This window comes from Gadus chalcogrammus, chromosome 15 (assembly GCF_026213295.1).
Source record: "Gadus chalcogrammus isolate NIFS_2021 chromosome 15, NIFS_Gcha_1.0, whole genome shotgun sequence".
In the NCBI taxonomy this organism is placed as follows: domain Eukaryota; kingdom Metazoa; phylum Chordata; class Actinopteri; order Gadiformes; family Gadidae; genus Gadus; species Gadus chalcogrammus.
In genome coordinates, this window is record NC_079426.1 from 14,653,443 (window position 1) to 14,666,489 (window position 13,047).

General features: G+C 48.7%; 2 protein-coding genes across 2 annotated transcripts in view; both read right to left on the bottom strand.

Annotated features, from left to right (window-relative positions):
- LOC130404203 (adhesion G protein-coupled receptor A3-like) overlaps nucleotides 1-7,398 on the bottom strand; it is a 233,700-nt gene extending 226,302 nt beyond the window's left edge. Inside the window, 1 exon segment of the mRNA XM_056608847.1 lies at nucleotides 7,322-7,398. Coding sequence (XP_056464822.1) covers nucleotides 7,322-7,326 — 5 coding nt within the window. The 5' untranslated portion in view covers nucleotides 7,327-7,398.
- A 1,041-nt stretch (nucleotides 7,399-8,439) lies between these two features.
- Nucleotides 8,440-13,047, bottom strand: part of LOC130404201 (adhesion G protein-coupled receptor A2-like) — a 30,698-nt gene continuing 26,090 nt past the window's right edge. Inside the window, exons 3-5 of the mRNA XM_056608845.1 lie at nucleotides 10,451-10,522; nucleotides 8,790-8,861; nucleotides 8,440-8,573 (exon numbers count right to left, since the gene is read on the bottom strand). Coding sequence (XP_056464820.1) covers nucleotides 8,498-8,573; nucleotides 8,790-8,861; nucleotides 10,451-10,522 — 220 coding nt within the window. The 3' untranslated portion in view covers nucleotides 8,440-8,497. The remainder of the gene's footprint in view (nucleotides 8,574-8,789; nucleotides 8,862-10,450; nucleotides 10,523-13,047) is intronic.

Consider the following 13,047-nt stretch of genomic DNA (forward strand, 5'->3'; position numbering starts at 1 on the left):
TGCAGAGTCGTTAAAGTTGTTTTCAAGAAATAACACATTGTAAGTGTTAGACCGCATCCAGTGCAGTGTTAACACAGTCGCGGACACAATTCACTTACTATTTACCCATTTTACCAATGAGTCTCTTCTATAAAAGCAAATTAATTATTATTACTCTTCTAGGGCCATAATAACGGTTTGACCTATCTCAGGGATCAGCTTACTAAAGGATGCCTACTGGTAGGATGCAGACATTTGGGAACAAACTCAGACCATTGCTGTGACCAGTCCAAACTCCTAGCTACAGCATTACCGTGCACCACACTGTCCTTCTTTAAACCTATGTGGTGCAGCATCAATACAGGTTGATTAAAAAAGGGTTGCCCACTGCTATTTAGTCTGAAAAGCACGACAATCCGATCACAGGTATTCACTGGAGGCCTGTGTTAATGCCGGGTGTGACCGAAATCCCTCCTCAGATCACAGGCCATTGATCCATTGAGTGAGAGACGGAGGGAGAGAAAGAGAGAGTGGATTACACATGCTATACCCCCGGGTGGATCCGGATGTAGTCACACCGGGGGTGTCTGGCTGTGAAGAAGTGCGTCATAATCAGCACTTAGATCACGATAGAGCCGGTGGTGTTGTTGGCATGTTCAAACACAAGGAGGGAGATCATAATCATGCTCTTCACATGCATGTCCTGACACACCCACCCACCCACAATCACAAACACAATCTCTTCCATAGTATACAAGTGTACCAATCCATACACATATCCATCGATGCGTGTGTAATTGCAGATACACACACACACACACGCACACACCCACACTCTCTCTTTAAAACATTCATATTAAGTTGACCCACACAAATAAGTGGACAGACACACACACACACACACACACACACACACACACACACAGACCGACTTTGCCAAACAAACAAGCGCACAGACGTTCAAGGTCACACCACCCCCCCTACTGTTAGCAGCATGTTGCTGCGGAGGCTGCTGCTTGTGAGATGAACAGCGGCTGATAAAGGAGAGTGTAGCCTTGGGCGCTCCTCCACCCTCTCCTTGACTCCTGGGGAACGTGTTCACAATGGGCGCCTACGCCACCGCCGCCACCGCCGCCAGTCTCTACAAGCAGCTAGCTGATAGGATTACCCAGCGCTCGCCAAGGACCCAGACTACCCCCCCCCCCTTCACTGAGGCCTTCATCCCCCTAGACCACATCACATACAAACAGAGCCACTGGCTGGTACACCAAGGAGGGGAATACACTGGTGGTGCACGCTTGGTGGTGGTGGAGGTAATCAGAGCTGGAGGTAGTCATGGTGGTGTCGGAGGTTAAGGGGGGTTTTGTAAGAGTTGGTAATGGTGGTGCTGGTCTTGATAGTGGTGGTGGTTTTAAAGATGGTGGTGTTGTTAGAGGTGGTTGTAAGCGTTGGATGGTGGTGGTGTTAGATGTGGTAGTAGTGTTGGTGGTATAAGAGGTGATATTAGGGGTGGTGTTAAAGGTGGTATTGGCGATGGTAATCGTCGGATGGTGGTGGGGTTAGAGGTGGTGGTGGTGTTAGATCTGGTAGTGGTGGGGGCGGTGGTGGTGTAAGAGTTGGGGGTGGTGTTAATCACCGGAAGGGAGTGGTGTTAGAGGTTCTAGTGGTGGTGTTAAGAGGTGCTCGTGGTAGTGGTGCCAGGTTGAGTATTTGAATAACTGTTGAAGTCGGTGTCATGGCATACTTGAGACACAAGCATCCTTGTTTCCAGTATCCTCGTTTCCAGCTCCCATTCAAAGTGGATCTCCGCCGGCAGCGTTTTCTGCTCATGAATTTATTGGTGTGAACGCACGTTCAGCCACACTGACCGTCCAGTACACTCTGGCCCAAGCAGAGAACCGGAGATACAACAAAAACATAATCGAATACACCATCACGTTACATTGATACAAATATGGATTCTTTGCTGACGGCCCCTCCTGAAGCTGTTCCAACGACCAACGCCTTCACCGCACCGTGTCCACCTCATGTGCTGCTCTGCCTGCTGCAGCCATCACACCATTTCCATGGAAACAGCTCACTATCTCCATGATATCTCTGTATTGTCTGATCTGACGCAGACAAGAGTGGGTGATGCCGGACTCGACTTGACGTGGGAGGGGGAGGTGAGGAGAGGAGGTCTGCGACCAAATGTAATCTTTACTGAAAAGCCCAAGCCTGAAGCCCACAGCGCACGGATCACCACTGACGCCTCGTATTTGTAGCGCTAACCCAAAATTAAACATGGAGTCATTTTGTTTTTCACCTCGATTTCCACTCTCTCTTGTGACACTTTGGAGGTACGAGGGAGCCCTGAGGAGGCGGAGCCGAAAGGTTTGGGCCGGCCAATCGGGTGGCGCTTGAGCCATGTAAGCGGATCGGTCTCGACACGAGTGGAAGGCCGGAGCGTGCCACCTGATCGCCAATGGCGTACTGCAGACACAAATCACACTGCGAACAGGAGCGGGGGAGTCAGAATGTGAAGGGGCTGTGTATGTTCACTCGATGTGTGTAGGACTCAGGTCCGTTTGAGGTCGAAAATGTAAAACCATGGTAACGGTGCGTCCCGACAGGGACGCGTCCTTTGGGGGGCTCCGGAGCTGCCCTCTTACATTGGAACCGACACCAATGACCTAGAACCTCTGGACAGCTCCGACCCCGTGTTACACAAACACACACACAAACACACACTTTCTTTTCATTGAGTGTCGGGGGGGGGGGGGGGGGTCCACGGGTGTCGAGACTCGGGCCGCGTCTGCTGGGGCGTCCAGCACAGGTCAGAGGAGTTGCTGGCGGCTGCCCCGACGGGGGGCCGACACCATTCAGAGCTCCTCTCCCCGGCCGCGGCTCTGAGCCTGTTGGAGCCTGCCACACCCTGCTGGGGCTGGAGCAGCTACGGGTGAGCAGCGGATAGGAGCTGTTCCTATAGGTGACAAGTGGGATCAATCGTTGAGTTTATGTGCAGGATGTGTGTGTGTGTGTGTGTGTGTGTGTGTGTGTGTGTGTGTGTGTGTGTGTGTGTGTGTGTGTGTGTGTGTGTGTGTGTGTGTGTGTGTGTGTGTGTGTGTGTGTGTGTGTGTGTGTGTGTGTGTGTGTCTTGCTTCCAGGCTGTGTTGTGTAGCAGCCAGCAGGAGTCAGGCTAATGAAGACGAGACAATACAGTCAGTGAGGCAACACAACACTGGATAGCCGAGGCACGCACACCCACCCACCCACACACACACACACCCACACCCACACACACACACACACACACCAAACTAGGCCACTGAACTTCAGGGCTAGTGTTCATTACTTTTTAGGCAGCACAGCTGTCAGTATTTGTCAGTATTAGACTTCTATCAGTACATGACTGCTGATAGCAGTGTTTCATATTGAAACCCTTCACTTGTTTAGACAATAATTGAGAGTTCTGCCCTCAAGATGTCAAGCTTCCCTAAAATAAGTCGGCTAAATTAGTTACAAAAAATCCTACGAAATACAGCTAAATAGTTCTCCAGTAAGAAATTAAAATTTCACCGGATTTGGTTATTAAAAGGTGTGACGGAATATGTGTTTAACAAAAAACAAACAGGTACGATTGGGCTCCAATCCCGAGTACAGACATCGTTTTGCATCCTTTATTAATATCCTCAGATAAATCTGCATCTCAGGGCTATCTTCACACAACCTCTTCTTTAGATCACGTGTCCTGACCCTGGCCCTCAAACCAGCTCGCTCTTGATGAGCAGGACTCAGCCTCGCGGTTCATCTCCAGGAGGAACACAAATAAATACAAAGGGAGCGAGAGACCAAGCTTCAAAGTGACATGACACGCAGCGAGCAAGAGAGGGGGGAGGGGGAGGGGGAGAGCTGTACTTTGAGAATCATGAAACCAGCGCACCTATACAGAGGCACCCAGGAGGCACGCGTCTTATCCTCTTACGTGTGATACTCCCCAGCGAGGAGGCTGTTGCACCACCATGTCATCATGCAGTAAATATCAACTCACAGACAGAGAGATAGCAGGGGAGAGGGATCGACAGGCAGAGAGAGAGAGAGAGAGAGAGAGAGAGAGAGAGAGAGAGAGAGAGAGAGAGAGAGAGAGAGAGAGAGAGAGAGAGAGAGAGAGAGAGAGAGAGAGAGAGAGAGAGAGAGAGAGAGAGAGAGAGAGAGAGAGAGAGAGAGAGAGAGAGAGAGAGGGTCTGGGTTTTGATGCAAAGTTTGAATCAAAGCCACGCAGCAGAGCCTAGTTAGTTGATCAAAACAGCCGACGGCCTAAAGTCCTACAACAGGAAGCACCTGATCGCGGTCTAAAGGAAGTAGCAGATCCCCCCCACCCCCCCCCCTTTCGGCTCCCCGTAATTTACAAGTGGTACCTGACCTGCATCCCTAGTACGGGTCTCAATGGCTGAAATTCGAGCCCACCCTCCGAATCCCTGAAGGCCGCCCCCCCGCCACCCTCACCAAACATCTGCTCCCCATCACCTTAAGCTAGAGCGCAGACTACCTCAACCCTGGATGAAGCTGAATGGACTGTACAAACGTCTGGCAGAGGAACCTCAGGTGCAGGGTAACACTGTTACTTCCCCAGGAATGCCTCCAATGTTTTCGAGACATGGCTGTACGGTTGCAGATTTTGTAGCATATGGTTTTTAACACAGCAGTTGGACACGGCTGTAGAGTCTGCCCCCCCCCGTGTGTGTGTGTGTGTGTGTGTGTGTGTGTGTGTGTGTGTGTGTGTGTGTGTGTGTGTGTGTGTGTGTGTGTGTGTGTGTGTGTGTGTGTGTGTGTGTGTGTGTGTCATAATTGTAACGCTCTAATCCCATAATGGACCCGCGGAGCGCAGGGGGGAGTGTACCCCGTCTGGCCCCCAGACAGGCAGTGGTCTCACTTTGCGGTGGTCTGCTTAGAAAGACCCCTGTGATAGCCCTCTGCATTGAGCTCGGAGTGTCAGTGAAATAAGCACACTCGGAGTCGGATTACGCGCGCACACACATATGCTGGAAAAGAAGAGTGGATTTTTGGGTGCATGGCAGCTTGAGTGATGAAGGATTGTGGAGGATCAGGCCAATCTTTGATAAAACAACAGTAGTAAGGTTCAGCAAATTACTACAAATCTAATTTAAATCCAAGGTGTATGCTTCTCAAGCAAGACGTTTTTCTCCCTGAATCCCATTTTCATGCCGCTGTTTCACATAGTGTCTGTGCAGCAGTATCATACATTGTGTCTGCGAGCTGCATCAACACAGACATATTCAGCTATATCAATAGAATAGAATACTCATAGACGCAACAGATATGTGTACTTAGGTATGCACACGCACACACACATACACAAGCACACACACACACACACACACACAAACGCACAAACACATGCACACGTACACATACTCACACACAGTTTGAGTATGTGTGTACTAACTTTATCACACACACACACATACTCACACACAGTGTGTGTTTTCCCATTCAGTAGCCATATCCCTGGTGTAAGGCATGCAGGGAGTGGCCCGGATACTGTCTCATACAAGATACAATTCACCCATAGATGACAACGCGCAGAAGGGAGACTGAACCAATGAGGGGAGCGAGAGAGGGCAAGGGAGAGAGGGAGAGGGAGAAATGTTGCCAAAAAACAAGAATATTTCACCAAAAAAGGGCAGTTTCAGCTCAGAAACCTTCTCCATTGAATCACATACATTTGGGAGTCGGTGTGAAAAATGTACCATTTATGTACGATGGAATAGTTAACTTGGTTGAATATACAGGCTCATAAGTTGCCGGAATCTCGGAGGGTAGCCCCTTTGAGCCTGGATTAAAGAGTCTAACCTTTATCCAGTGGCCGTTGTCTAAACATAGAGGTGTGCATAGGATAAAGACAGGCAGCTAAAGCCTCCAAACCTAATTTACCTTAATTTGACTCATATTCCACAGAATACTATTACTCATGTTACTCTTAGCAAAGTTCCCATTTGCCAGACCATTACAAGCGCCCTGCTTGTGATTACATTCTGGAAGCTTCTGGACTCCCCTGTCCAGAATCTACCACTAGAGGCGAAAGCTGACATTTATGGACCGATTTCTGTTTCGTTTTTTGATTTGAGCTCAGCAAGATGCCACAGCTTAAACCGGCCATGTGACAAGGCTGCCTGTGGAACTTAATACTGGTTTAAAATGCATGCTTATATCTGGCAGCCTTGATGCCCAAAGCCTCTTTCCAACAAGCAACCCTTTAATGTACGACCTTCCTCCATGCCAAAAACGACCCCATGCCAACAAACCAGGCCAGGCCTGGGCAGGCCAGGCTAGGTGGTGAAGCCAAGACAGGCCAGGGCCATTCAGGCATGGAAACAATGAGAGCTGATCCGGACCCAATCTTGGGGCGCTTCTGACAGGCTTAGCGTCGGGCTTTGATTGAGCACAATAGATTCACAGCGGGTGGAAGGAAAACCGCGGAGCAGGAAACCTGTTTGTGAAATCGACCTACTTCATCACGCCCTCGTTCAGCCGAGTGCGAGTTTAAACAACACATCCCTCAGCCATAAACACTTTCGGCAGGGGGTCCGTTCGGTGCGGGAAGAATCTCTTTGAAACACTCACTACGCTAACGCTAAAATTAGCACCGTAATGATGTTGAATATCAGGCTTTTCAGGTGGAAGTGGATCAAATGTATGCCAGATAGGTTCTTATTTTTCTATTGAATTAAATACGACAATTATATTGCAGATTATACTGCTTAATTGAAATTGCATGCCTTACATTAACAGTAATAAAGGAGTGAAATTGTTTATGGAACCTAGTGAGTTACTTTTCCGCCCACTGTTTTCACCAAGGTTTAAGGCAGATGCCGAAGACATCGACAATGTTTGGCTGTGAGTCTATCGAGGATCACTTGTTGAATTCCCAACTGTTGAAAGAAACCAGCAAGCTATACGAAACGCATTCACCCCAGTGGCGTTGACAACCTGTTCATTACCACACCCTCCATTTAATTGAAATGACAACAAACCTAATGAGAATGAATATGTCACTGCCCTCATCACCTGCACATTACCAGCAAGTGGTTATTCAGCAAGTCACAGAGATGGACCAAACAGCTGTTGGCTGCAACTGCATACAACTAAATAATAAAGTGAATCATGAAAATCGTCATCAATCATGTCTCCCATCTGCAGAATGTATGGCACACATCAGAACACAACACACGCGACCCGTCCCTGCTGTTCCGACCGAGCCATCTCCAACTCGGCTGTGGCTATAATCCCGTAATATATTGTGTACATCTTTCACACTGAGACCTCTGCGCCTGAGCCTTACCGCATCGGAGCTGTTGCTCTCTGAGGTGGCGGAGCTGCAGGCCGTGCAGGTGGGTAGGGTACCTGCACACGGTGTCGTTCCCCAGCCTCACTGCGTTGGCCCTGGCCCACAGGAGCAGCCACTCCAGCTGGCAGTCACAGTACAGCGTCTCGGAGGCCAGGTGGCTGCAGGGAGGAACGCCAGATTAACAATCCCAATCCCCAACGCGTGCGTGGCCTGGTAATTAATCGAGACACATCTCCCCCTTCCCTTCCCCCTGTTTGACTCTCCCTTTACTTTTACTTTGTTAATGGGGGGCATCTGAGGCAACTTAGGTTTTTGTGTTTGGAAGCATTGTCCTGAATTGGTGTGCATTTTTTAGTGTGTGTGTGTGCGTGTGTGTGTGAATCTACGTGTGTGCGAGCATCTGCACGTGTGGGAGCATCTGCATGTGTGTATGTGTGTGGTTCTGTGTGTGTGTGTGTGTGTGTGTGTGTGTGTGTGTGTGTGTGTGTGTGTGTGTGTGTGTGTGTGTGTGTGTGTGTGTGTGTGTGTGTGTGTGTGTGTGGGCGTATGCGTGCGCGTGCAGCTGACTGTGTTATAAATTGTGGTTGGTCGTTGTGCATAAATAGGTTTGTTTGTGTGAAGAGTCGTTTATTTAAGCACCTGTCCTGAGGACATTAGTCACCTGAATCACACTTGTAGATTATAATGGGAGTCATTTATCAAAATGTATTTATTCTGGCTTAATTCATCTATTTTACACTCTTCTTATCATTCATTCTCATTAACCTCAGGCTGTGATGCTGTGCACTGTGTTGTTGTTTTTTTGTGTGGACTGTGTTTCTGTGTGTGTGTGTGTGTGTGTGTGTGTGTGTGTGTGTGTGTGTGTGTGTGTGTGTGTGTGTGTGTGTGTGTGTGTGTGTGTGTGTGTGTGTGTGTGTGTGTGTGTGTGTGTGTTTCTGTGTGTGTGTGTGTGTGTGTGTGTGTGTGTGTGTGTGTGTGTGTGTGTGTGTGTGTGTGTGTGTGTGTGTGTGTGTGTGTGTGTGTGTGTGTGTGTGTGTGTGTGTTTATACATATATAGGGATAAAGGGATGTCTGCAGGGATGCATACATGATGCAATGTTCTTTATTATTTCTTTGATGAACAAATCCAATCTGATCTCCGGTGGAAGCCAGGTATTGAGTGTGTTTGCCTTACAGCACTTTGAGAGCAGCCAGGTGAGAGAACAGCCCCACGGTCAGCGTGGAAAAAATATTTCCAGATAGATTCCTGTTTTGAGACAACACACACATGAATACATGCATACGAAAGAAAGCTCAAAATCGAAGAAACCGTGGCAGGAAAAATGAAAAGCACGTTTCATCCCTGGGTCTTGTCCCGGCAGTGTTATCTAAAGTAAACATCATATTTTGTTTTGCTAAGCAGCGTGCAAACGGAGCATACAGCTACAGCACGCTATGTGTTTTCAATTCATGGCTCACTCACAGTTTGGAGAGGGCTCCCAGGTCTAGGAACATCTCGGCGGAGAGGCAGCCGATCCTGTTGTTGGAGAGGTCCCTATAAGGACATGAGGAAAAGGGGGCAAACTTTAACCTCACTCTCCTGGAGACAAATGCACTACAGGCCTCGCATCACTGCTCAAAACTTGCTAGTTAAACAGGGCTGTGGAATAACTGAGAACGCGGTGCGAGTACGCGTTGTGTAAAGTGTGCGCACACAGGGACACGCGCGTGCATGCTGGTGTTAATTGTGTTTGTCCTGCAGGCTTACATGCATTTACATTGAATGTTTTGTTTTATTTATAATTAGAGTGGAAGAGGGCTCCTCGGCATGAGAGAGAGAGCTGGAGGGCGAGAGACATGCCCCTGGAACAACCCGCACAGAGCACTTCACCAGCTGTGCTAGTGGTACTGCTACACGTGGGTCACGTTTGTTTACCCACCCCTAACGCCCAGGATATCAACTGTGGCCTTTCATGACCTTTTAACCTATACAAACGCACACACACACACACACACACACACACACACACACACACACACACACACACACACACACACACACACACACACACACACACACACACACACACACACACACACACACACACACAGAACCACACACATACACACATGCAGATGCTCCCACACGTGCAGATGCTCGCACACACGTAGATTCACACACACACGCAGATGCATACACACACACACACACACACACACACACACACACACACACACACACACACACACACGCACACCCACACTCAGATGCTGCAGCATGCAGGCGAGAGGCTGCAGAGCGCTGTGGCATTCTGAGGCTGCGCTGTGTAATCACAGCCACGCCACAGCAGCTGGGGGGAAATAAGCAGAGCACTCGAGTAATCATCAGTTTGGGAGCACTTAAATTAGCACTCTGCTGCTCCCAGAGAGCCCTGGCACCGGTGCTCACACACACACACACACACACACACACACACACACACACACACACATAAACACACACACACAACCAGCCCCACGCACACAAGTTTGAGCAAACACACAAACATACTCCGAAAAATTCATACACACACACACACACACACACACACACACACACACACACACACCAATGCTAACTCACTGGCTGCACCCCGGCCAGCCCTTAAACCCACTAACCAAACCTATCAGGGGTGCAATCATGTCCCTGCGTGCTGCAGCCTATATCCAGAGAGCCTGAATACGTGTGCTGGTGCGGAAAATTACCAACGTATAAGGTCAACCTTAAAATAACGCTTGCTTTCTACTCCAGCCAAAATACATTAAGGGGTCTATGAAGTGATCGATCTTATTTGGGCCCTACCGCTCGTAGCATTTTATTCTCCTGACGTTACAGCGGAGCAAAACTAGTTCTGGCTCCGAGGTTGAAGTCTCTTAACTTGTACTCCACCATCTGGACAATGTGATTAGAGACCACTGAAACCCTCCCTCTGACCCACGTTACAGCGGAAAAGGGAACACGTGGAAGTGCAGTGGCAGAGTCCTGGTTCCTCGTCTCCCTCCTAATCCAGTACCAGTGTTGAACAACATCGGCTGGCGGAGCGGGCCTCAGCTACTCCCCTTGTCGCCCTGAGTAGGCTGTCACAGTCGTTTCAGAGTACTTACAGTTTCTTCAAAGCCACTAGACCTCGGAAAGCCCCCGGCTCCACTGTGCTTATCAAATTATTCCTCAAGTCCCTGGAGGAGAAGGAGGAGGAGGAGGAAGAGGAGGAGAGAGAGGGAGACATGGAGAGAGAGCAGCGTTAGTAATGCAACATCACCGACAACCCCCTCTATGTAACTATCTATCTATCTTTTAAAGTGTCGCCCCTCTTTGCTCAGAGTGAGGCGGCGGTCCGACGCCCCCCCGCCCGGAGAGAGGGGGGGGGTCAGCCGGGGGCTCGCTCTCTCCGACCGCGAGGGTGGGATGGGGGTGAGACGGGCCACGGGCGCCGAGCGGTCGAGGTCAAAACAACGTGACGCAAACCAAAGGGTGCGTGGGCCATGTGCACACGCACACGCAGTCCAACGCTGCCTGGGGCCCGAGGAAACACGGCCATTAACGACAAGTCTCCTCCAGGACAATGCACATGGACGTCTGCATCCCTCGCATGACAAGTCCATCAAAAGAGGATGTTCAGTGAGGGGTCTGTTGTGAAGTGGGTCGGATTAGACGGATCAGATCCCGTGTGAAATGTGTGGTTAACAATGTTCGCGACAGTTGAGATCTGTGTCACCGAATCCGACCTGAAATATTGCCTAAAACTTGCCGCACCGGGCAGTGTACTTATAGCAGATATGGGCATCATCTACGTTTTCATATCAATGCAATCACAATAAGCTGGAGTAGCAATTCACCGACGATAAGATCTGTTATTTCATTGGTGGAGGGGGGACCACCTGTCAGCTGCTCAGCCAGGGGCTCGGCCCATCAAGCGAGTGGGGACACTTCCTCAGATTGTGTGCCTGGTTTCCTCTTTTAACTCGTGGCTTGTAGGGAGTGTGATAAGAATCAGAGGAGGCTTTTCGTTTCCTCTCTGTGGAAACGTGAGGAACACAATAACAGAACGCCCGACAAGCTCCCCAATAGGTTTAGCAGTCAGATTCAGGACACATTACAGAGAGAAATGAGGGCCGGGGGGACATTGTAAAACATGGTCAGAATGAGTAATGAGGAAAATACAGTAGCGAACAATTTATTCTTTGGAGAGTAACTAAGCGGCTGAACTCTTGACGCTAATTCATCGGTTTGCCAAAGCAAAACAAGCTTAAACAAGACAAACATCAAGAGACACAAACGCGATAGGCCTCGGAGAAAACAACAATGAAAAGACTCCCCGGTAGGGGTGGCAAAACTAGTGTGTCAACATGGCTGTGATTGTAGTCAGAGGCCATCGTGCTCGACGGCTGCTGACTGTAACTAAGGATCATTCTGGGGGAAATTAGCATCACTTACACAGGGAAGAAGATGAGCCATTATTTTTATAAGGCAGATGAATTACTCCTGTGTGGCGCCTAATGATCTGTGTCTCTATAAATTGTCAGGCCCACGGTTGAGGCACACTTTGTCTGCACCATTAGGCCTCCTTAAAGCACGGCTCCTCAAACTACCTCTTTCAAATACTTTTAATATGCAATCTTTAAAGGAACTTAAGTAAATCGGTTGTCACCAGGTTGTGATTTAGTGCGCATACAATAAATAAAATAAGGTTTATATACTCTTGGCTCATAATGGGAAAAATAACGTATGAAAAAAAGATATAAAAAGGTGAATCAGTGGCACAGATCTATTTTAAACTCTCGCGCTTGAGGTCGTTAAAACATCTGCAGTGTTTGCGGCAAATCTGTCAATCATAAAATAAGGTTACTGCTTTATAAAAATTACATTTTATGATTGAATTATTTTACACAAACCCGAACTGAGGCAAATAGTACACACACGAAAATGTAACTTAAACTAAAGTTGCTGGTAATTGTTTTTTGTAATACCTTTGATTAGTACTCGAAATTAACTGCCACTAAACCTTGAACCAAACTCAATCCTCCCAGTCCTAACACAACTTGGCTCTAAATTGTCCTCATGATAATGATCCCTCATCATGCATTCGTCAGGCACATCACACTGGATTCCTGTGCCACGCGTGTAGCGTGTATTATCAGTTCCTCCATACGTTCATTCACACTGACAAAAAAAAATACCCAATTAATTGAGCCGGAGAAGCTGGCTTATTCTGTGACGCCATGACCTCCTTATCCAGACAGGTCTTCTCCCCCCCCCCCCCCCCCCCCCCCGCCAAGGCATCTCCTATCTCTGCCCCCGGTCCACATGGTTCTTTGGTTATCCACACAATGTTGGGGCAGCGAGGTCGTCTGTGGGGCTGACGGCCTTACGGTCCATCCCTTCATCCCAAGCTGCTTCGTGACCCACAGCTTGGCTCTACATACAGCCAGTACTTCAGCAACGTGAAGAGTGAGCCTTGCTCCCCCTCTCTCTTGCTCTCTGCTTTCTTGCGTGGGGAGTGTGTGTGTGTGTGTATGTGTATGTGTATGTCTATGTCTATGTGTATGTATATATATATATATATATATATATATATATATATATATATATGTGTGTGTGTGTATGTGTGTGTGTGTGTGTGTGTGTGTGTGTGTGTGTGTGTGTGTGTGTATGTGTGAGAGATTGTGTGCGTGTGTGCGAGATTGTGTGTGGGTGTGTGAGA